The 24,507-nt window shown below is 42.6% G+C and overlaps 1 protein-coding gene across 4 annotated transcripts in view; it reads right to left on the bottom strand.

The window, feature by feature from the left end:
* SNRK (SNF related kinase) overlaps positions 1–13,758 on the bottom strand; it is an 81,536-nt gene extending 67,778 nt beyond the window's left edge. The window contains exons 1-4 of one of the 4 annotated variants that reach the window (XM_037890353.2): positions 13,429–13,758; positions 9,552–9,767; positions 8,773–8,915; positions 2,400–3,093 (exon numbers count right to left, since the gene is read on the bottom strand). In XM_037890353.2, coding sequence (XP_037746281.1) covers positions 2,400–2,988 — 589 coding nt within the window. In that variant the 5' untranslated portion in view covers positions 2,989–3,093; positions 8,773–8,915; positions 9,552–9,767; positions 13,429–13,758. Of the gene's footprint in view, positions 1–2,399; positions 3,094–8,772; positions 8,916–9,551; positions 9,768–11,478; positions 11,561–13,428 lie in introns of those variants that run through there. The other 3 variants (XM_037890355.2, XM_037890356.2, XM_037890354.2) reach the window with 3 other exon arrangements.
* Between the last annotated feature and the right edge of the window lie 10,749 nt (positions 13,759–24,507).

Here is a 24,507-nt window from a genome sequence, read left to right as displayed (position 1 = left end):
ATACTACCTCTGACCTGCTTTTCTGAATTTGGGACAACAGTTGCTGGTGTCTGCCAGATATTTTTAGGAGATTCCAATACGGCTTTGTTAATGGCAAGAAGTGTGCAAAATGTTCAAAAACTTATGAGGGGCCTCCTGCACCTCTTCAAATGAAATATGGAGTGATTCAGTTACCTTTCTCACCAAATACTGGAAGCCTTTATAGACATCCAGATGAAAGGATTACTGACACATTTGGAAACGAAGAAGAGATAGCCACTGGTGCCTGCATGTCCTAATCTTGTCTTGGGGCTGTTCTTCCTCTGCAGGCAGAGGGTCATCACGGGATGTCTGAGGTTACAATGTTCTCTGCCTCTCAGTAGCTCTTGCTCTCTCTGAGATGGTGCATAAGAGATAAACCAATATGGACCCCAAGGTTCCAGTATGGCCATGCAGGAACAGTACAGGGAAAAGGAGTATGGGCCAAAAGGGAAGGGTACAAGGGCATAAAGCTACCCTCATAACTCCTACAGATCTACACATAGGAGACTCTAGACTCTTTCTGATCCACAGAACTTGGAAAAGGAGTCCTAGGGGAACAGTTGGAGAACTTGCCTCATTTTTTTGTGAGTCAGATGAAGAATACGAAAATTCCATCTCTAAAGGTGGGGCTGCTGAGGCAGCACTAATAGGTTGTAACCCAGCAGCAGGTGGTGCTGAAGACAAGGTTGGTACCACTGAAGCAGCGGGCATGAGTACTGATGGAACGTTAAGCTCAAGAGACAATAAGAGAGACTTAGGCTCCTCCATAACGTAGAGCTTCTTCAGTAATGTGTGCCTCATCAGCACCAGGATATATGGTGCTGTAAATCTCAAATCTAATGTGCAGCCCATAAGGGTACCCAGAGTCAATTCACTTGGTACTGACATGCTTGGTACTGATATTTTCATCAGTGCTGAAGAGGTAGCAACCAATAAAGACACACACAGTGCCGAAATAACCTAAATAACCATTGTCTTGGTACTACTCAAGAACACTGTACCCTGCAGTGTGCAGTATCAGTTAGCCAGTACCATGTTCCCTTGAATCTCCTCCAGTATTCAGTTCAAGCTGTGGAGACTCCTTAGATTGGGAGTCAAGAGGCTGTTTTGACCACTTCTTTACATTAGAGATATGAGAACTGACTAATTTTAGAGGCGGAGCAATGCTCCTTACCCTCAGGAACATTAACAGGGACAGTCCTACCAAAATCTCTGAAATTGCAGCTTGCTTACTGCAGCCCTGCAGCTAACTGAAGCCAAGCTGACATGGGCACTTTTGGACACAACAGACTGATGACCAGGAATGGGTCAGACAGACCTGGATCTGAGGCAGGCTGCATGGAGTGGTTAAGTGGAACATTTTAAGCTTCGCTTCTCAGACTTCAAAGCCCTCTTGAAAAGGACTTGCACATGGTGCATTTAAGGGGACATGTGACCCCCTCAAAACAATGAGATCTTGTATGCCCATCATTAATGGGAACGGCTGCCTCACAAGGGGGGCAAAATTTAATCCAGAAGACTTTGGCTGCAACATCTTTAAGCACTAGTACTGAAAGATCCCAGCTGGGAATATGTACAAATATTAAAGACTTCTCAGAACTAAGCAAAACCTATCAAAGAGGTGATGCCAATAGGCAACTAAACCAAACCAAATTTACTGTACTTATACACTAAATCCAAATTTTCCTTATTAAGAGAGAAAGCGATCGTGGACTCTGGATGCACCGTCTCAAAGCCACAGGAGGTAAAAAGGAATTGAGTGGCAGTAGGGTCCCATGCTGCCCTTTATGCCCTTGGTATGGGAGCACAAGGGCCCTCAGGGTGCATGGGAGGACTCAGACACTGCTGGCCAAAAGACTCTGATTTCAAGCAAATGCTCACCAAGAATGGAATACACACGGAAAAGCACTCAAAAGAAGAATTGCTCATTTTCAAAGTTTACTTCTGTTTGTGAGGTAAGTGGATTCTTGTGTGTTTAGATTTGGGGGGTGTTTTGTTTTGTTTTTAATTTTACCTTTCTGTTCCCTATGAAAGGAGCTGGATTTTGTTTGAATCACTATATACCAGAAGGCATACTGCATACACCGTACTATTGATAGTTTATTTTAATCCAGCCCATATATTGCATGGGTTTCCATTTTTATGAGGTTTAAGATAAAAATAAAAGATTTAACAAGCAGTTTGAAAGTTCTTCTTAAATAGACTAAATAGTGTCTCCTTCAAATAAAGCTACTGTAACCTTGACTCAGTGATCCAATCTTTACTATAAGACTTCTTTTCTAAGGATGGCATTATTTGGGAAGGGAAAACGTCTAACTGGTAAAATGCTGAGGTACATAAGTTAACATTACTGGTCAAATTTAAGAAGAGTGACTTACCCACTGCTGGTGCATCATACTCATCCCCAAGTAGAATTTCAGGAGCAGAATATGCTAGAGATCCGCAACTGGTAGTAAGCTTCTTTCCAGGCTGAAATTTGTTGCTGAAGCCAAAGTCAGTCAATTTCACAAGTCCTTGTTTTTCAAAGAAGACAACATTTTCTGGTTTTAAGTCTCTGTGAACTACATGTAGTTTATGGCAATAAGATATAGCATGAACTATCTGAGCAAAGTATTTCTTAGCCAGGTCCTCATTAAGTCCCTCTTCATGTTTCATGATGTAATCAAACATATCTCCTCCATCACCAAGCTCCAAGATAAGGTAAAGTTTGGTCTGGGTATCTATCACTTCATACAGTCGAACAATATTAGGATGCTGCACTAGTTTCATGCATCTAACTTCTTGGAAAAGATGCCCAGTGGCTAGAGTGTCCAGTTTGGTCTTGTCAATTACTTTCACTGCTACTTTTTCACCTGTGAAGACATGCCGGGCAAGTTTGACCACAGCAAAGTGGCCTCTGCCCAAGGTTTTATCCAAATCATACAGTCCAGCAATTTTTCCATCATACCCTCGTTTGAAGCCTGCCATACTGTTCCTGAAGAAGGAATAATGTTTAAACTGTTTGGTATTGGGATCTTCTCATATAAGAATATTTTTTCCAAATAAGTAATCCATTTTCACTGCCAAACATATCTAAAACATAGAAAGAGAAACATGATTACATATATTCACTTCATCCTTAGTGTAAGCCATTCAAAAATAATTACAACGTGGGCTTTATAGAATACTTCTGAAGTTATTCAGCAGATGAGTTCTTCAAAAAGAATATTTTGCCAACACTCTAACTAAAGCAATGCACTGCTGACCAGCATTGGTCAGAAAACCATGCTGCCCATGTGTTTGATGAAAGTGAGTTTCAAAGGCACAATGGGATGAAGTGTAATGGAATTTCAAGAGAAATTTACTCAAAGGGCATTAGAGGAATCTCATGATACCCAAAAACTTCTCTCAAAAACTGGATACCCTTGATGTGCCTTGGATTTGGAAAATACAATGTGTGATTAACACTTCAAGGAAGCTGTAGTTTGGATAAATTAGTTCTTCCACATGACTACAGTATAAAAATGGTCAATTATAGAAGCCCTTAAAAGCTGAAGTCTACATGTTCTTGTTAAAACAGGGGAGCTAATCATCAGAATTCAAAGTAATGCCAATAGAACTTTGAATCACAGAATAACTGTTATGTGCTGCAACATAAGTGTTAAAATATGCCAAAACATGAGGTGAAACATCCTCATTTCTTGGATCAATGTTCTACTGCAGTGACGTTAAAATATGTTGGGTAACAATTTCCCATTTACCACCGCTCAGAATGAGGTACTAGATTTCACTTTCTAACTCAAATTTTAGTGATCGTTTATCAATATATGAAAGTCCCTTTTGTATTTAAAAAGTTACTTAAAATTTCAACAAGTGTATTTGGCAATTAAAAAAAGCACTACAAAAACATAGCCATGGGACTGTAAAAGAAACAGAACAAGTCTTAAAAAGGGGACAAGGAGTCTTCTAACCCAGAAAGTCTCCACTCAGTTCCAGACCCCAATACCTCCCACTTCAAAGAACAATTAGCCTACTTCTCAGAGAAGGTCATTCATTCACAACACCAGGAATCAAGCACAAGAAACGCTCTATATCCAAATTCAGTCTATGCTCACAGACAAACAGGAAGCACTGCAAGAAAACAAAGCCATGAGGGAGGCTGCAACCCTAATCCATGCTCTTGTCAGCTAGTGAAAGTATTGAGAAAGTCTTTGCCCCCTAACTGAGCTCATTAATACCTCCTCTAAAAAGAGACCTAACAGTCTCATGAACCACATCACAATCTGACCATTAGTTAAGAAATTACTATCCAGTATCTAGCCTTCTATTCTTGAGCAAGGTCACCTCCAACTCCACCTAGATTCTGCCAATATTCTGGGCCCCATCCAATTAAGCTTCAGGGCTGGACATGGAACAGAGATATGATGGCACTGATGAATGTGCTCTTCTTGAACAGTAAAAAGAAACATCTGTACTCCTATCAAAAATCCTACTCCCCATTTCATATGCAGGCATGGTTAGCAGCACTGGATCGGAGATGGCTTCAGCTGGTCATCTCACATCAAACTAAGTTGTGATGGGCACATGCTCCTTCACCTCAATAGCCTTCAGATGTGGATTCCCACAACAATTTATCCTCTCCCTTAACCTGTTCAACATCTATATGAAGACACTAAACAGCACAACCAGCAACTGGATGAAGAACATAAGAATGGCCATACTGGATCAGATCAAAGGTCCACCTAGCCCAGTATCCTGTCTTCTGACAGTGGACAATGCCAGGCGCTCCAGAGGGAATGAACAGAACAGGTAACCATCAAATGATCCATCCCCTGTCGCCCATTCCCAGCTTCTGGCAAACAGAGGCTAGGGACACCATCTCTGCCCATCCTGGCTAATAGCCACTGATGGACCTATCCTCCATGGATTTATCTAGTTCTTTTTTGAACCCTATTATAGTCTTGGCCTTCACAGCATCCTCTGGCAAAGACTTCCACAGGTTGACTGTGCACTGTGTGAAGAAATACTTCCTTTTGTTTGTTTTAAACCTGCTGCCTATTAATTTCATTTGGTGGCCCCTACTTCTTGTGTTAGAGCAGCTATTGGAAGATAAATCCTAGAAAGACTAAAGCTATGCTTACAAGAAGAATGAAGCATGTTAAAGAACTCACAACCACTGCTTCTCTGTACGCAAATAGCCTACAGCCATAAAAAAGTCATTTCTAAATACAGTTGACAAGAACTGTGCGCCTTCTATCTAATCTGAACTTACCCACAGTGAAATTTATACTCAAACTCCCTGCTCAGTTATTTTATTCTTTCATGTGTAGGACTGAAACTGATGATCTTAAATTAAAAGCTAAAACTGGTTCAGAACATAGTAGCCCAACTGCTCAACAACACAGCCTGCCAATGCACATTATCCCAGTGTTCCACTCTTTTTGCTGGCTTCCTATGAAATAGCAAAAGACCCAAGGTTTTAGTCATCCTCCCCCAAAGCCTCCATGTGACTGGCTCAAATCATCTGACCACCTCACTCAGTGATCACCACCTCAAGCTACATTCCACTAGTAATGTCAAATTCTGGAATGTGCTTCATGTGCATGGGAAATACCTTTCTTAGTGATTGGCCCATAAAACTAGATCTTGGTACTGCATGAGGTAAAGCTAACCTTGAGGTCAAAAATACAAAATCCACTTTGACCTAACTTTCCTCTAACATCAACAAGAAAAACCCAAAATAGTCCATTCTCTGCACACTGGAGGAAAAAGAGAAGCTTATATATACACATTAAACACACACAAACTTTAATTGTGTGAACTGCTCAGACCACAATGATGGGGCACTGTAAAAAACCTAGACAGACCGTGAGATGAGACAAAAGTGAGATTTAAATCAACTATTACTACTGCATTTAAGATTACTATAACTAAAAGACTGGGAGAAAATAGGGAAACTGACCATACGCCAAGGTTCTGAAAATGTACAAAGTGAACAAATAGGAAGAGAGATTTTCCCCTATTCTCTGTGCATCTCACTAACAGCAACAGAGAAAGAAAAGAGAACGATTTCCAATACCACTAAAATGTTGGCAGGAGGGCTCAAGACCAAGCGTAGTACCTGCAACTATGCACTTTTGTAAAATCTGATTAAAAGGTGACAGTTTGTCTTTAAACTTCAACCTGTCACAAAAAGCTTTTGATCAAAAGTCAGCTATGCATTAGCTATTGAGAAATTTTCAAACGACAGCACCTTCAATGGGACAAATATTCACAAAAAGGGAAGGAAAAAAATAGGGTCAGAGCAAGGGGAAGATAACGAAGACTTTCCATATTAATGCTGTATTTTTGTTTCCCATTTTTACATAACAGGTGAGCTAGAATTGAGTTGCAAATCCAGCAATAGAGTCCCCCAAAATTGTGAACTTAATCTAAAGTCATGGGTTCATAATTGATGGCAGTTTAAAAACAGTTTAAAAAGGTTAAGTCTTAGAAAATTGAAACACAGGACATCAACCGTAAACTTAACAAGGTTTGAGAGGAAAAGTAAAGTATTCATTAGTAGCCAACAGGCACATAATTATTTATTATAATACACAAATTTCATCATATGCGTGCACTACCAAAATTTCAAATATTCTAAGCTTGAAAAATTCAACTACTATTCTTTCATTAATGCTTTCAAGGGCACTGGAATGGGATTCAGGAGATCTCTGTTCTAATTCTCAGCTCTACCACTTGCCTACTAGGTGACCCTTGGCCAAGTCACGTCACCACTGTATGCCTCAGTTTCCCCCATCTGTAAAATGGGGATAATGAGACTTAACTCCTTTGTGAAGTGTTTTGATATCTGCTAATGGAAAGCATTATCCATTTCCATTAGGTCTTATTTTCTGTACTTAACTGGGACACAAAAAAATATACTTGGTCAAAACATGGCTTTCAAGATAGCTCAAGAGAAAATATTACTTATGTTTATTTGGTTAAAGTGGTATAAAAGCAAAGCTAATGTTTTATTATGAGGGATTTTTGGCTGAACAAAACCCAGTTTTGACTGAAAATAGAGAGGACTGTCAAACATATCATCCAATAGACATTCCTGATCGCAAGTCTGTTTGAAAAACTGGAGAACCATCCTGCAGGATGAACACTTATGTATTTAGTTTTTATTTCAATCTAAAAATAACAGCATTAGAAGGTATTTTTCAGGGGTAAAAGGGATGGATATAAAGGTATCTCTGGTATAGCAGGCTCAGGAAGACCACTATGTGTAGCCCAACATATATCAACAGGGCACAAAGATGGAAGATTAAATAGAGATTTGTAACCAATTGATTGAAACACTCTTTCACCTTTGGCAATTGAAATGGCCCACTCCATCCCAACAGTGATTTCTTACACCTGAGGGAAGCAACAGATGAAATTTTATTCAAAAGTCAACCACAGGGAACTAAATCAGATTAGATGTAACAAGGGAAGTGTCCAACTCTTCATGATCTCACTGATCACCAATATATTTTGAATAGCACATAGAATCAACAGAGGGAGGGGCACATCAGTTAATATCATTCCTACCCAGCTCTCTTTATACAAAGGGTTTGGGAAGAGAATTCCAAGTACCAAAGCTAGGCACGTGAAGTGCTGTAGTCTTATATTTAAACAGCAAAGAATGAAAATTTTGCAAGTCTCAGACTTGTTATGGTCTTTCCTAGACAAGCACCACCACTGTATTTCACTGGTCCCTCAATCTAGAAAATATTAAGTTTTGATATCTTATGAACCATCACAGCTAGAAAGAAATGTCATACCACCACTGGAAAGCTGGGAATCTCAACTTCCAGCAGTTTACATCCTTCATTTATAGCCCTTGTGTGTGGTGAGAAAGTTAACCAGAAAATACCCACGATTCTGATCATAATTTGTTCTCCAACCTCACTTCAATTTTGACAGATTTATCACAGACTTTTACAGTGAAAGGCTGGAAAGCTTTCCAAAAAAATAAAGCATTAATGGTGTAAACTGCTGACATCTAATACTATCTCTTAAGATAGTAATTGCAAAAGTAACAGAGCAGGGGAGAAAGCAAGATGGTAGCCAGGATGATGTAATTATAAAGGTCCATTATTTTGTGAACAGCCAGACCTAGAAATTCTTAGCTATAAAATTTCTTCAGTTATACCAAATCTTCATAATACTGAAATAAATCCATTTTGACAGTTCACATACCCAAACATTTTTTTGCAGCATACCATAATATTCACTAGAGCAGCAAACAGCTTCTCCCCTAGCACAACAAACCCACAGTAGACCTCAGCTACCCATAATCCAACCAACAATTAATTGACTACAATTCATCCACAAAGAAAAAGCAAATCTAAGAAGCAGCCCAGAAACCAAGCATTTTGGTCAGTCTTTCCTGAATCTAGAAATAAAACCATATGATCTTCTCAAGCCAAGATTTGCTTTGAAGATTAATTGGCATTAACCAAGTATTTTTCCCTAAACTTCAGAATTATAAATCCCTCAACATCTTCCCTCTTCATCCTCCCGACCCACCATTTTAGAACAACTGTTTGGAAGCTTGAAATGATGTATTACTCTGATGAAAATCTACCCTTGTGCAACATGCATATACTTTATTATTGTAGGTCTGATCGTGAATGGCAGCGCTGGTTATTTTTTAAATGGGGAAAACACATTTATTTTGAGAAAGTTACTTGCAAAGATTTTGTAAAAGAAGGAAAAGACTGATCAAATTTGGGTTCCACCAACCTTGACAGTGCCCCTTTCAGAGATATCATTTGGGTTTGTTCTTTGTTCATGAAGTCTCAGACTTTCTTCATCCTTTCCAAATGTCTAATGATGTTTCCATATCAAGTACTGATGCCAGTTTTGCATTCTTCTTTCCCTCGCTCCTAGGTAAGCAGAGAGTTAAAAAAAAAAATTATTTCCCTCCACTGGAAGGCTAGTAAATATTTGTAGAATATACAAAGATAAGAGACACAAATACTTGGACTTCAAAACATTTCAACAGATGTTCAGCTGATTCTTCAATGGGGACTCATTTAAAAAAAAAAAAACAAATGAGATTAATCCATTATTGTAAGCATACTCAGACAAAAGGTAACATCAATAAACAAGCACAAATCAAGTTTTTTTTTAATCCACGTGGACTGAGCTAGAAGTGTCAAATGCTGTCCCATGTCTGAATACTGAAACAAGTACATATAAAACCTATTGTAAGCCACACTCTCACCTGCTAACGTAAGATTTCCACAGTATGCTTGTGAACTAAATCCTAGAGCATTACTGGTTTAATAAATGTTGGATACCATAAACGTTCAGAATACCAACTTAGCCTGGACACATATGCCTTTATAATACTGGAACCTTCCCACTGAGATCTGTAGCCACAAACTGCTTTTCCTTAAAGTTCAATAACATAGTTTTTCCCCACCCAGTTACTCAGCTTCTATACTACACCTTCATTAATAACATCTTAAGTTACTTAAGAATTGGCAAAAAAGTGAAATTTATCATTCCTTACTTACTATATATGAACTTTAGTCATAAAATCCTGAGCTGAGATCTTATATCTCAAGATAAGCTGGGTTATGCCTGGTCACCAATGGGATGTAAGCCTGCTGAAGAAAACAGGATGATGCAGGAGTCATGTTGGTGAATCAATGAATAGAAACTCTTCCATACAACTTCATATAATGCCCCATCATGGTAGTAGCATTCACTGTGCAGTTGACAGATGCAGTCTAAGATGAAAGAGAGATCTTGTCCATTAGTGATTAGTAAAGATTGCATGCCACCTTCTTTTTGCAACAGGGTTCTTAACCCCATTGTCCTGGCCAGATTTCCGTGTGGGTGTCTACATACTGACTAGCTATATTCTCTCTGAAATTTCAACTGTATGCACAAATTTGCACATCCTTGAAATGCTGTGTACTATTGTCATGTGCTCTTAAAACAGCAGCTATTTTATACTACAGATGTGGTTGAATTTCAATGTCAATTACATTTCAGAAGTAATTTGTACTACCACTCAAGTTGTTAACTTACCTGACAGTATTTATTTATTTGCCGCACACAGTAAGTTCAGCTCTGTATAGAACATACAGAAGGACAAGTCCCTGCTCCCAGGAACTTACCCTCTAAAATAACACAAACCACCTGATGACTGGATGCACAGCAGTGCAGCAAAAAAAGTTTTTAAATTAATTATAGTACTTCAGGGGATTTCTTGGAGTGGGGGACAGTTGGGGAGTATGACTGGTAAGTGTCATGAAAGTATGTTTTGAGGATGTATATGAAAGAGGAAAGAGAGGAAGCTTGTTGCACACCATGACAGCAAGGATATACTAGGCGTAAGGGACAGCATAGAAAGAGAGACAAGAAAGCAAGAATGATAAAGAGGAAGTGGTCAGACACAAGGTATTGGCAGAGTACAGGGAGCAAGATTCAAATGAAGATGTAGACTGGAGAAGAGCTGTTTAAACCTGATTCAGAAGGCAGGAAGTAAGAGGGATTTGAAGAGAGGATGAGGTGGTCAGAGCAGTGTGTGAGAAAGATTCTCTTTGTAACAGTATGAATAGACTGAAGGAGAGAAAGGTGAGGATTAGAGGTTTTAGTATAACAAATGCACATGTCCAGTTTAAAAATGATGTACCAATATGTCTTCACATTGCATTCACTTCAGTTACCAGAATTTAAACTGTTTGATCTACTGCACAATCAGACAAGAAAGAAAGCATTAAGTCACTTATATTAGGCACACTTAAAAAGTTTACTTCAGTTCTAACAGGATTTAAATATAGGGAATATCACTAAGAATTAAATGTAATTTATGTCATCCACCATACTAAGGGAATAAATTGGGTCTGTGCTCCCCCCTCCCCTCCTTCTTCTTTATGTTATATAAAGAATAGAGGAAGGGTGTGGGGGTTGTGTTTGTTTGTTTTAAGATTTCCGGCTTTTTATTACCTTAAATACATTTGAAATGTCAAATCTGGTCTTCTCTGGCTTTGTTGGCAGCTCTGAGGAATCATATGGACTCATGTTACTGTATAGTATTTTAATGTTTGATCTGTTTCAAGTCCTACAAGAACTAACCATCATTGCTACTCACTACAATCAACTGGCTCCTCAGTCTCAGTAGTTGACAATTGGAGCACATTACGTAAAACGAAAATTCAGCTGATTTCAACAATATTTCAGTACTAATCAATTCCTTGGTGGCACATTTCTTGCAAGATGCCCTTAACCCTTTTATAATCTATAAGTCAGTCTCAACACATCTTTAAATTCCACTTTACTAAGATCCTTATTTTCTTCCTCCCCCTACACATGGAAAAAAGTGCCTTTGGAGGTCTAAAAGCATTCCCCATAAAAATGCTCAAAAACAAAAATGTAGCAGCCTATATAATAACTAAGTAGCATGTACACCAGAGAGGGAAGGCATAAACTCACATCATTTGGATGCAATTTATCCACACCAGTAGACGGCTATAAGTCTTAGATCACACCTCTATTGTTTCAGGAACTGCTCTGGTACCACTGAGGAAGTCACTTGTTTGCAATCTGAGTTCTAACAGGATGCATAGAGTAGGAGGACAGATGTAAAATTGTCCCGTAATGAGCAAACATTTTTATACCACAATTTAAACCTTTCTCCCTTCAGTAATCTTTGTGTGTGCAGAAAGCGCCCCTCCACAGATGCTCTAGTTATCATATGTACCAGTAAAAAAATCCAGTTGGAGATAAGTCAAGTTTGTCTCCAGCATCTCCCAGGTCACTACAGAGTTTTTCCCTTTATGTGAAGGGATAAACAACACTTCCCTATTCACTTCTCCACACCATTCATGATTTTATAGACCTCTACCATATCCCTCCTCCTTAGGCCATGTCTACACTAGCACTTATGTCAGCAAAACTTTTGTCGCTCAGTGGTGTGAAAAAAACAGCCCCCTGAGCTACGTAAGTTTTGCTGGTGTAAGTGCTCATGTGCACAGTGCTATGTCAGCAGAAGACACTCTTCTGCGGACACAGCTACAGCTGCTTGTTGATCTAGTTTTATTATGTCGACGGGAGAGCTCTCTCCTGTCATCATAACACAACTGCACGAGTGATCTTACAGCTGTGCTTGTAATTGCAGACATGGCCTTAGTCATCTCTTTTCTAAGATGATCAGTCCATCTCTTTAATCTCTCCTCATACAGAAACTGTTCCATACTCATAATAATTTTTGTACAAGAGAATGGCAACATTTTCCAATTCTAATACATCTTTTTGAGATGGGGCAATCAGAACTACATACAATGTTCAAGATAGCATGGATTTTACCTTAGTTACCCTAGGACTTCATGAATAACTAAAAACAATAAAACAGATTTTAAAAGATACATTTCATGGATGTAGTTAGTGGGGTGGCTTCTGGGTGTCAGAACCTAGCCACTAAGGTCCATAAAAGCCATTGTCCAGTACAGGGCTACTTGCCAAATTAATTTCGATAGTAACCTAGAAACAGCAGTTCAATGAAATAATGTTAATGGCATGATTATACAACTGTTGCCAAAGGAAGAGAGACACCTACAGTTTGTCTGTCTGTCTGAGGTACTCCCTCTAAGCAAAGAAAGAATGTCAGCTCACTCTGAACAAACCTGTTGGCTATGCCTCTGGCCTGAAAAAGTAAGAGGCAGTATAGTATCATCCCCCCCAAAATGTGGACAGGATTCTGGTTTAAGGATTTCTCTAGCTAGAAAGATTTCACCCTTTTAACACAAAGCATAGAACAGGCAAAGCACAATAGGTGTCCCTGCCCTCCACAGGGTGTGAGGGTGAACTCCACCTCACTTTCTTCCCTCAGAGCCTGCTTGGCCCGTGTTTGGATGTTGATAGTACCACAAATCACATACACACACACATACACACACGCGTGGGGGAAAAGGGGAGTCGTCATGTCACACACACGCGTGCGGGGATCGTCGTGTCACACACACACACGCACGGCGGGACGGGAGTCATCATGTCACACACACGCGTGCCCGGGGAGGGGGGGCCGTCGTGTCACACACACGCACGCGCGCGCGCGGCGGGACGGGGTCGTTGTGTCACACTCCCGCCTGCCCAGGCGCTTCCAGCCCCGCACCAACCCTCACCCGGCCGGCCTAAGCCGGGAGAAGGAGGAGACACAAGATGTGGCTCCCCCAGCCCGGGCAGCCCCGACCTTCAGGAGCAGGGAACTGCCCCGCCACCGGGCCCCGCCGCCTCCCCGGGGCGAAGCCGCCATTGCCCGGCCGGCAGGGAGCCAGGGCCCCGGCGGGCAGGCCGGACCCGGGGAACGGTCCCCTACTTTTCCGCCATCCCCGCCGGGCCGGGAGCCCCGGGACACCGCTCCCCCGCGCCGCGCCAGTAACGTACCCCCGCAGCAGCGGCTCCTCCGGACGCCACCCCCCACATGGGCAGCGGCGCCGGCCCCTGTCACCGGCCGCTCCCCGCGCTGGGAGCTGGAGGCGCCCCCGGGAGAAACGGGGCCCAGGCGGGGCAGCGAAACAGCGGCGGGGAGCAGCTCGACCTGTGCCCGCGTCCGGCTCTGCGTGTCCCGCGCCCAGCGCCGCCGCCTGCTCTGGCCCCGGCTCCTGCCGCTGCGGCGACTCCGAGCGCGACGCACTGACAACAACGGCCGGCGGCTCCCGAGACCTGGGGGCGGGGCCAGGGAGGGGCAACCGGCACAGAGAAAGGGTCGCCGCTGCGCATGCGCCGGAGGGAGGAGCTACCGTCTTGCCGTCACACCTCGGCTAAAGGAGCGTAGCGGGTTGGGGAGAGACCGGGGGGGGGGAGGGATGGAAGAGGGGAAAGGATTGGTGAGGGGAGGGCTCGTGGGGGGGCGAGTTTGAAGATGGGGAGGATTTGGAGATTGGGTTTAAGGCAGGGGAGGGTTGGAGGAGGAGGGATTGGAGGTGGGGTGGGGTTGGGTTGAAGGGGTGGGATTGGGGTGGGTTGGAGGAGGAGGGTTTGGAGGTAGGGCTGGGGTTGAAGGGGAGGGATTGGGGGGGGTCGGAGGAGGGTTTGGAGGTGGGGTGGGGTTGAAGGGGAGGGATTGGGGGGGTTGGAGAGGAGGGATTGGGGTGGGTTGAAGGAGGAGGGTTTGGAGGTAGGGGTGGGGTTGAAGGGGAGGGATTGGGGTGGGTTGGAGGAGGAGGGTTTGGAGGTAGGGGTGGGGTTGAAGGGGAGGGATTGGGGTGGGTTGGAGGAGGAGGGTTTGGAGGTGGGGTGGGTTGGAGGAGGAGGGTTTGGAGGTAGGGGTGGGGTTGAAGGGGAGGGATTGGGGTGGGTTGGAGGAGGAGGGTTTGGAGGTAGGGGTGGGGTTGAAGGGGAGGGATTGGGGTGGGTTGGAGGAGGAGGGTTTGGAGGTGGGGTGGGGTTGAAGGGGAGGGATTGGGGTGGGTTGGAGGAGGAGGGTTTGGAGGTGGGGTGGGGTTGAAGGGGAGGGATTGGGGTGGGTTGGAGGAGGAGGGTTTGGAGGTGGGGTGGGGTTGAAGGGGAGGGATTGGGGTGGGTTGGAGGAGGAGGGTTTGGAGGTGGGGTGGGGTGGGTTTGGAGGTGGGGTGGGGTGGGGTTGAAGGGGAGGGAGTGGGGTGGGTTGGAGGAGGAGGATTTGGAGGTAGGACTGGGGTTGAAGGGGAGGGATTGGGGTGGGTTGGAGGAGGAGGGTTTGGAGGTAGGACTGGGGTTGAAGGGGAGGGGTTGGGGTGGGTTGGAGGAGGAGGGTTTGGAGGTAGGACTGGGGTTGGAGGGTTTGGGGTGGGTTGGAGGTGGGGTGGGGTTGGGTTGAAGGGGAGGGGTTGGGGTGGGTTGGAGGTGGGGTGGGGTTGGGTTGAAGGGGAGGGGTTGGGGTGGGTTGGAGGTGGGGTGGGGTTGGGTTGAAGGGGAGGGGTTGGGGTGGGTTGGAGGAGGAGGGTTTGGAGGTAGGGCTGGGGTTGAAGGGGAGGGATTGGGGTGGGTTGGAGGAGGAGGGTTTGGAGGTAGGGATGGATTTGGGGTAGGGGGAGAGCTTGAGAGGGTTTGTGAGGTGAGAAGGTGAGTGTAAGGGTTTGGGGACATGAGTGAGAAGAACTAGGTGGGGGATGAGAATGTGACAAAGATGGGTGAGGGAAGGTAGGAGGGAAGGACAGCAGCCAAATGGGTCCGGCTTGTGGGTTGTAATTGAATCGGTGTTTCTTTCCTGGAAGCTGCCATCTTGGGTTCTGGAATCTGATCTTTCAAAATATTAAGCACCTAGCCATGGAGATTGTGAAAAAATCCTTGAAACTATGACTGGAGCATAAGGTGATGCAGCTCTGTCTACCTGAAGCAATGTTGTGTTGGCTCTAAATAAACTCAGAAAAAAGAAAGGAAAAGGGAATCGCACTTCAGCATCTCAAATGGATTGGGCTTGGTTTGTAGAAGAGCTTGGCAGAGTGCAATTCCACTCCCGGAATGAGGGGCTGAATGAGGTGACTGATGGATGAGAGAATTAGGCTGAAGTTGGGGGAGAAGATGAGGTTACGGGTGGATAAAAGATGTGAGGAGAAGGCATGAAGGGTGTTTGAGAGAGAAATAATGGTGCATCTAATATCATAGATGAGAGATAGAAACTAAGAGAGATTTTCTACTGCACCGTCCAAAGGCCTGATCTGCCTTCCATTGAAAACAGAAACAAAATTCTCCTTGATATCAGTGGGAGCAGTCAGGCTCCTAGATACTCAGGAGAGTGACAAAAACATGTTTAAATTATTAGAAATGATAAGACTTTCCATCAAAAAGCAACAAAGGAAAGCTTCATAACCCTAAGAGAAAGCAGAGATAGTGGCAGATTGGATAGCACCCGGCCTCTCAATTAGAAATGGCCAATCCGGACAAATGGTGAGATAGGATAAAACACCAACTACAGTGAAGACCACTTCCAGGCAGAAGCATGTATCTCTGAAGGAGACTCTGGGTTCTTGTCTCTTTTATGTTTTGACAAAACTGATACAGCATATCATGCTAATAAAATACTGTAGATTTATGGATTTTTCTTTTTTAAGGCCAGAAGGCACCATTATGATCAGCTAATCTGACCTGGATAGTACAGGCCACTGAATTATCCAAAAGTTCCTGAATTGAGCCCAATAACGTGTGGTTAAACTAGAGTACAGCTTTCTGAAAGAGTTATTAAACTGAAATTCTGTAAGTGTGGAGGATAACAAAAAAGACTCTGTTTTTATTGTAATATAAACGTAATTACAGGACACAAAAAATAAATACTCCAGATTCATCATAAACCAGTCTTTGGTTATAGTAATCTTAATGTATCATACATTCCAGTCACTTATCCTCAGCAGAATTGGGAATTTCTCCCTTTTACATCAGCATTTACTACAGATAATAGGCCCAATTCTCTGCTGTTTAGGGTGACCGTATAGCAAGTGTGAGAAATTGAGGGACACTTTTTTTCAGGGGTGGGGGGTATAGTTGCGTATATAAGACAAAGCCTCTAATATCAGGACGGTCCCAATAATATCAGAACATCTGGTCACCCTACTGCTGTTACACCACTTTTATACCATGGAGTTACACTATCATAAATCTGTTGTAACAGAGTGACCAGCCCCATTGCCTCTGGCTGCCTGGTCACCACTGGGCTCTCAATTTTAAACTCACACTTGTATCAAGGCATTTCCCAGCATGCTTCACTCTGATAGTTGGTCCTAAGAAAGACAACCAGCTGGAGGCTAATGTTTGTTAGTATTGTTCTATAGCAGATTGCTGTAGATTGTGCCTCTCGCCTTTCTAACTAATAAATATTTTGATTCCCTGTTCTGTTTTCTCTTGGGTTTCACTTCCTCACATTCTTACAGAGGGTACATGAATATGACGATTGTAATAATTCAGCAACACAAAGAGACTAGAATTCTCCTTTTGCAAAAAACAAAAACAAAAAACAATTTGGCCTAAAGGAGAGCTTTTGTAGCTTCTAGGGTAATAGTACCCTTATCCTTTCTATGGGCCAGCCATGAGAGAGTGGCATGGCCAAATGCACATACCCATAAAACAACTATATTACAAATTGTGTGCACATGTATGTGTGTGTGGTGTGAGAAAGGAAGGGTAGGTGAAAGAGGGTATTTTTCTAACATTTTTGTATGCTACAGTAATTGCCCCCAAACATTGCAGTATTGCTATTACCATATTTTGGGTCGTTAGTATGGACAAATACGGTACATTTACTTCCTATGGTAAGATTGTGTGTGTAAAAGTATGTGTGAGACTTTTAGAAGGTAAGGTAGCTCAGGTAACACTGATTTTTATAAAGGGTCCAGATGTAATCCTGGCAATTACAGACCGATAAGCCTAACTTCAGTATGAGGCAGATTGGTTGAAATTATACTAAAGAACAGAATTATCAGACACATAGATGAACGGCAATATGTTGGGGAAGAATCAGCACGGTTTTGTAAAAGGAAATCATGCCTCATCAATCTTTTAACTTAAGAACGGCCATACTGTGTCAGACCAAAGCTCCATTTAGCCCAGTATTCTGTCTTCTGACAGTGGACAATGCCAGGTGCTCCAGAGGGAATGAACAGAACAGATGATCATCAAGTGATCCATCCCCTGTTGCCCATTCCCAGCTTCTGGCAAACAGAGGCTAGGGCAGGGGTGGGCAAACTACGTCCTGGGGGCCAGATCCGGACCGCCAGCTATTTTAATCTGCCCCTTGAGCTCCTGCTGGGGAGCAGGGTCTGGGGCTTGCTCCACTCCGGTGCTCCAGCCAGGGAGCAGGGTAGGGGGCCGCTCCACGCGGCTCCTGGAAGCAGCAGCATGGCCCCGCTCCAGCTTCTACGCGTAGGGACAGCAGCCAGGGGGCTCCGCTCTACACGCTGCCCCCTCCCCAAGCGCTGCCCCCACAGTTCCCATTGGCCATAGAAATAATCTTATATAGGGCCTTAATAATCTTATATTTATATAGGGCCTTTCATCCTGAAGGATCCCAAAGTGCTTTACAACTTTCTCTTGTATCCAAGATTTTAGTTAGAGATTTTGGGTTTTCAACTTGAGACATTTTAAAGGGTCCTGATATTCAGAAAGTGCTTCACATCCATTCTCTGAAAATCAGGCCCCTTTAACATGTCTCAGGTTGGGAACCCAAACACTAATGTACCAAAAGCATTAGCTATTCTTAAAAAATCGTGGGTAGTATATACGGACACCCGCACATGCATAGTATTATATTCAATATTTGGGTGAGAATACATTTTTGGCCAAGTGTTGTTTTATTATAATCTTTTATTGTGTCAGATAGAAAGTTGCATATATACAGAAGGTATGGTCTATTGTACAGTCGCAAGACAACACGCTACAAGTGATCAACACATGATCACTTTAGGTTAATTTCTAGAAATTTTCTAAACACTGGCTTTTTCATGCACCACTAGTGAGCTGCATCAGACCAATTCCAAAAATAAGTTAAATTTTGAACAAAGAACTTCAGAAAAAAGAAAGGGGAAAATTCACAGTAAAGGTCCTGTAACAAATATGAAGTTAGCCCTTAGCAGTTTATTTTGTCAAGGCATTCAGCAGGTTGTTAGTAAGAGAAGCAGCATGTGGCCAGTGGTTAGAGCTGTGGAGTGGGAGTCAGAAGAATCATAGAATCATAGAATATCAGGGTTGGAAGGGACCTCAGGAGGTCATCTAGTCAAACCCCCTGCTCAAAGCAGGACCAATCCCCAATTAAATCATCCAAGCCTGGGCTTTGTCAAGCCTGACCTTAAAAACTTCTAAGGAAGGAGATTCCACCACCTCCTTAGTAACGCATTCCAGTGTTTCACCACCCTCCTAGTGAAAAAGTTTTTCCTAATATCCAACCTAAATCTCCCCCACTGCAACTTGAGACCATTACTCCTTGTTCTGTCATCTGGTACCACTGAGAACAGTCTAGAGCCATCCTCTTTGGAACCCCCTTTCAGGTAGTTGAAAGCAGCTATCAAATCCCCCCTCATTCTTCTCTTCCGTAGACTAAACATCCCCAGTTCCCTAAGCCTCTCATCATAACTCATGTGTTCCAGTCCCCTAATCATTTTTGTTGCCCTGCGCTGGACTCTTTACAATTTTTCCACATCCTTCTTGTAGTGTGGGGCCCAAAACTGGAGACAGTACTCCAGATGAGGCCTCACCAGTGTCGAATAGAGGGGAACGATCACATCCCTCTATCTGCTGGCAATGCCCCTACTTATATATCCCAAAATGCCATTGGCCTTCTTGGCAACAAGGACACACTGTTGACTCATATCCAGCTTCTTGTCCACTGTAACCCCTAGGTCCTTTTCTGCAGAACTGCTGCCGAGCCATTCGGTCCCTAGTCTGTAACGGTGCATTGGATTCTTCCGTCCTAAGTGCAGGACTCTACACTTGTCCTTGCTGTACTTCATCAGATTTCTTTTGGCCCAATCCTCCAATTTGTCTAGGTCCCTCTGTATCCTATCCCTACCCTCCAGCGAATTTACCTCTCCTCCCAGTTTAGTGTCATCTGCAAAGTTGCTGAGGGTGCAATCCACACCATCCTCCAGATCATTTATGAAGATATTGAACAAAACCAGCCCCAGGACCGACCCTTGGGGCACTCCACTTGATACCAGCTGCCAACTAGACTAGACCTGTGGGAGATTCTGTGCTGCATGTCTAAGAGGAACAGCACAGAACATGCAGCTGAGAGGGAAGGGGACATGGTGTCTATAAACCACCTTTGCATCTTCCCAATCCTAGGCTGCTCTTGGGGCTGGAGATGCCCCCAGCATAATTTAGATAATCCCTGGACCTAAATTGTGGTAGCCTCCCTGGGCTATCCTATGGATAGCAGCACTGTGTATTGGGGTCCTACCCAGCATGCCCCCATGTCAGGGATTGCAAGCAGGTCCTTGGGAGGTAGCTTAAAAGGCTGTCTCCACAGTTACTGTGCCAGGAGAATCCTACCCCAAATGGACATAGGGCTTTTAGGCACCTTCATGCCACTCCCTCTTTTACTTGGTGAAAAGGAGTTGGAGTCAGGGTGAGGTTTTCACCCCTAGCTTCTATTCTCAGCTTTGCCACTGATGCAGTGTATGCAAGTGTAAACCTTCTGCTAGGTCTTGTCAGAAGCAACAAGGCCAGGTTCAATATTGGGGTTCTTAAAACTAGAAAAACAAAACTGTCTTGAACCCCCACCCAGAAACCTGGAAAAACTAAATACCTCTCTTGGGCTCCCCTAATAGGCAATACTTCCCCACTCACAAGTACTGTATAATAAAAGAAAACTTTTATTCAGGGAGGAGGGAATGCAGCATTAATTTGGAAAAACACAGCAACAATGACCGAAGTATGCAAATAATAAGTAAAACACCCAACCATACAGTAGCTTTGAAAATGTCACAAGAACTACTAAGTCTCAGCATGTCAGGCTTTAATGGCATAGGAGGAACTGCAGTAAATATCCAAAGGAATCATACAATGCCCTTTTTTGGATGTATACTGAAAGTCTGCAAGACACAGAACATATGAAGTAACACAATGGGACTGGAAATTGGATGGCTCAGGAAACTGGCCACCTTTCACCTCAAAGTTTCTAGTCTGAATAACCACAAAAAGTCATTAATCTCTGACAGCCATTCAGTGATATATGGGAAATAAGCCTGTAGTCTCAGTCCAGTTGCTATCTGACAGGAGTTCATGTTACCAAAACCAGCATAAGATAGTACAAATTGGCATCTTGGTTGGTAGTCTCAGCAAATGGGATGCATAAAGAATGAACAATACCCTCACCCCAAAAGTAGATGTCATTATCCCTTTGGGCTGAGGCATTGAAGCATATGGTCTTCTAAGGGAAGATAGCAGAAGAGTGTCCACAGGCATGCCTTAAAGTGTTTGACGTGATAAACTAATTAAACATGGTAAAGTTAGGAATGGTTCTGTAGAGGTAATTTGCATTTATGATCCAGGGCTGGGCCCCAGTTATTTAAGAAGGATTCCCAATAACTCTCCTGGAAGTCAGACAAAGTAAAAGTGTGGAGCCCAGTTCTGGAAATGGAATTTCCCCAATTATATTGCCATATAATTGCCATGAGTGTGATTCTGGAATACTGTCTTTCTTTTCCTGTTCTTGGAAAGTTTGAAAAGGTTTCTGATGGAGACAACACATTGCTGTTCAGTGATTCCTAATGTGCTCCACAATTAGTTCTCCATGGCCAGAAGAAAGATTAACAAAGCATAGACTTTGAAGGAAGGAGGCAATATAACATTAATAGAGGAAATGAAGGTGAATCCTCAGGGTTCTGAGGAGCAAATGCAGGAGCCATTAAAAATAAACTATAACAAAGACCAAGATTATTTATATTTATTTAATACAATAATAGTTTTGACTAAACTAAACTAAACTGCAGGAAGTAACCAATAGTATGTTGGTTGCTCCAGCACAAACAATAGCAATTAATTTTTGTAAATCAGGCTTACTTCAGTGTCTTTCCTATAAGCAGGAAAGAAAGAAAATTAGAATTCTGATCATATGACAAATCACTTAACCCCAATGTGTGTTACTGAGGCATAAGTGCTACTGGCTAAGATATGACCTATATACAGTACAGTGCCACTTTGTAAATGAAGTATGATCAACGTATCCTATTAAGGCAAATATTAAAAATCTTTTACAATATTATGAGTGTTATTTATTTTTAGGTATAAGGAAACACATGTATTAGTTAATGAAGTGGCCTCAGGATATTGTCCAACATGCACTATTGCTTGAACAGCATCAGTTCTTTTTATGGACCTGTCAGAAACTTTAAGCAGATACAGTGCAGTGTAGAAAATGACAAGATGAAGCATGAAGATGTGTGGCTGAATCCCTGTAATTCACGTCTCAACAAACAACATAATATCATGGATTTAAAAAGGAGCCATTTCTTAGAAAGAAAGCTTGATATGCTGGAACTGAGTCTTGAGTGTAATTATAGTCATGGAGCAACAGTAATCATGTCTTACACAGGAAAAAGTGTTTCATGATATAGCTGATATTTACCATAAAGGGACAGCATCAGGTAATTGACAGGCTTAACAATTAGATTTTGAAATATACAAAGAGGGAGGTTACAAAATTAATACAAACAGAAAGGTTTGCTTTGTTTTACATTTAACCAATTTTTTAAAAAAAGCTAAACATTCCCCTACAGCATTGGAAATGTAAACAAAAGAACTAGTCATGAGACTAGCTAGTGCTAGTGCATGAGAACCAGAAAGTGAAAGTGAAATTGTTTCATTCTCCAAACTGAATGAAATGCTGAAAGCAAGTTAACGTATTCAGTTTCAATAATTTAAGGAGGCATTAGCTGCAGTCTCTAAAAGGGTAGCAGAACTCCTGCTGTGGCCTGTGTTCCCTAGAAGCCCTGGAGGAACAGGATCCACCTCCACCCCACCTCACTCCCAAGCTGGGCTGTGTCTTAATTTAGCCCTTTAGTTAGTTTCATTTCTTTCATTCTGTCTCTTTCTGTGACATGCCTCTAGATATGTGGGATATTAGAAGAATGCAGTTGGTCTACTCCGCAAGAGTCTCATTTACAAAGTTGCCAGCAGATATACACATTTTCTCAATTCAGGCTGAAAAAGAAAAATTCAATTTTCTTAAAACAGCTGCAGTGACTGTGACCTTGACATGCTGAGTAGGCATTCAGTAAAGTGAAAAAGAAAAAAGGAAAGAACTGCAGGAAAGAAATATACTTTTTTAAAAAAGCAATGCAACTGCAGGGACTTCTAATTTATAAAATCCGACACATAGTGTAGCAAATGAAAATTCAAACAACACAAAATAATTAACCTTATACAATACTTGCTTATTTGAACAGCTAAAAGAAAACAACAATTTTTTTATGTTTCAAATAATCTTTTACTCTTTAAAGCAACTTGTGTATATTCTTTAACATCCACATTCTGCAAAGTGAAATAATATTGAAAGCTACAAATTTTCTCTTTTAAATCTCCAGGCAAAGCATCTTTAATTCAAAATAAAAGGCAAAGCCAAAAGTAATTAATTAAACACAGAACTTTAAATTCAATTTCTACTTTAAAACAGTAACATCCTCTTGTCCAATCACAGGCATCTAGCATTTGTTGTCCATTTGCAGCTATAATATAAAAAAAGAAACAGGATGTTTTGATTCATAACTGGGCTGTTCATTCATTTTAAAGGGTTGTCAAGCTTGAAGCTAAATTTGTGGATTTCTTTGTTTTTCGGCATGACTGTTCTATATCTGAAATGCATGCATCATGGAAGACTTGAAAGTGATGTTGACACTACTTTGACGTCATACTGAGCCCTATAAGCTCTTTCCTCCACAACTACACAACTGTGAATCAAAAAGAAAAATTTCTCTGAGAGCTAAAATTGAGCAAGTTGTAGCATGAGGCAATTCCTCTGCCTTTGATCCAGAGAAAGTCCATGACTAGTGTTAGCCAGCAAAATCTGAGCGCCTCATTCTCCATTCTGTTATATCAGTTTTAAGCCAGTATAACAGAGTGGAAAAATCAGGCCCTCTATTTCTAGCCTTAATTTTTTATATATTGTGACAATGTTCCTCCTCTACCTTGGTGGGTCTTGCGCTTATTGGCGTATTTGCTCACCTTGGAGCATCACAAAATGGGGAAGAGATGGCCAGCCCTCTGTGGAGATAGAGGTGGTTAGGGACTATTTAGAAAAGCTGGACGTGCACAAGTCCATGGGGCCGGACGAGTTGCATCCGAGAGTGCTGAAGGAATTGGCGGCTGTGATTGCAGAGCCCTTGGCCATTATCTTTGAAAACTCGTGGCGAACGGGGGAAGTCCCGGATGACTGGAAAAAGGCTAATGTAGTGCCAATCTTTAAAAAAGGGAAGAAGGAGGATCCTGGGAACTACAGGCCAGTCAGCCTCACCTCAGTCCCCGGAAAAATCATGGAGCAGGTCCTCAAAGAATCAATCCTGAAGCACTTACATGAGAGTAAAGTGATCAGGAACAGTCAGCATGGATTCACCAAGGTCATGCCTGACTAATCTAATCGCCTTTTATGATGAGATTACTGGTTCTGTGGATGAAGGGAAAGCAGTGGATGTATTGTTTCTTGACTTTAGCAAAGCTTTTGACACGGTCTCCCACAGTATTCATGTCAGCAAGTTAAGGAAGTATGGGCTGGATGAATGCACTATAAGGTGGGTAGAAAGCTGGCTAGATTGTCGGGCTCAACGGGTAGTGATCAATGGCTCCATGTCTAGTTGGCAGCCGGTGTCAAGTGGAGTGCCCCAGGGGTCGGTCCTGGGGCCAGTTTTGTTCAATATCTTCATAAATGATCTGGAGGATGGTGTGGATTGCACTCTCAGCAAATTTGCGGATGATACTAAACTGGGAGGAGTGGTAGATACGCTGGAGGGGAGGGATAGGATACAGAAGGACCTAGAGAAATTGGAGGTTTGGGCCAAAAGA

This window comes from Chelonia mydas, chromosome 2, assembly GCF_015237465.2.
Source record: "Chelonia mydas isolate rCheMyd1 chromosome 2, rCheMyd1.pri.v2, whole genome shotgun sequence".
In the NCBI taxonomy this organism is placed as follows: domain Eukaryota; kingdom Metazoa; phylum Chordata; order Testudines; family Cheloniidae; genus Chelonia; species Chelonia mydas.
Note: the sequence above shows the minus strand (reverse complement) of the source record. Positions and strands in the feature narration are given on the sequence as shown.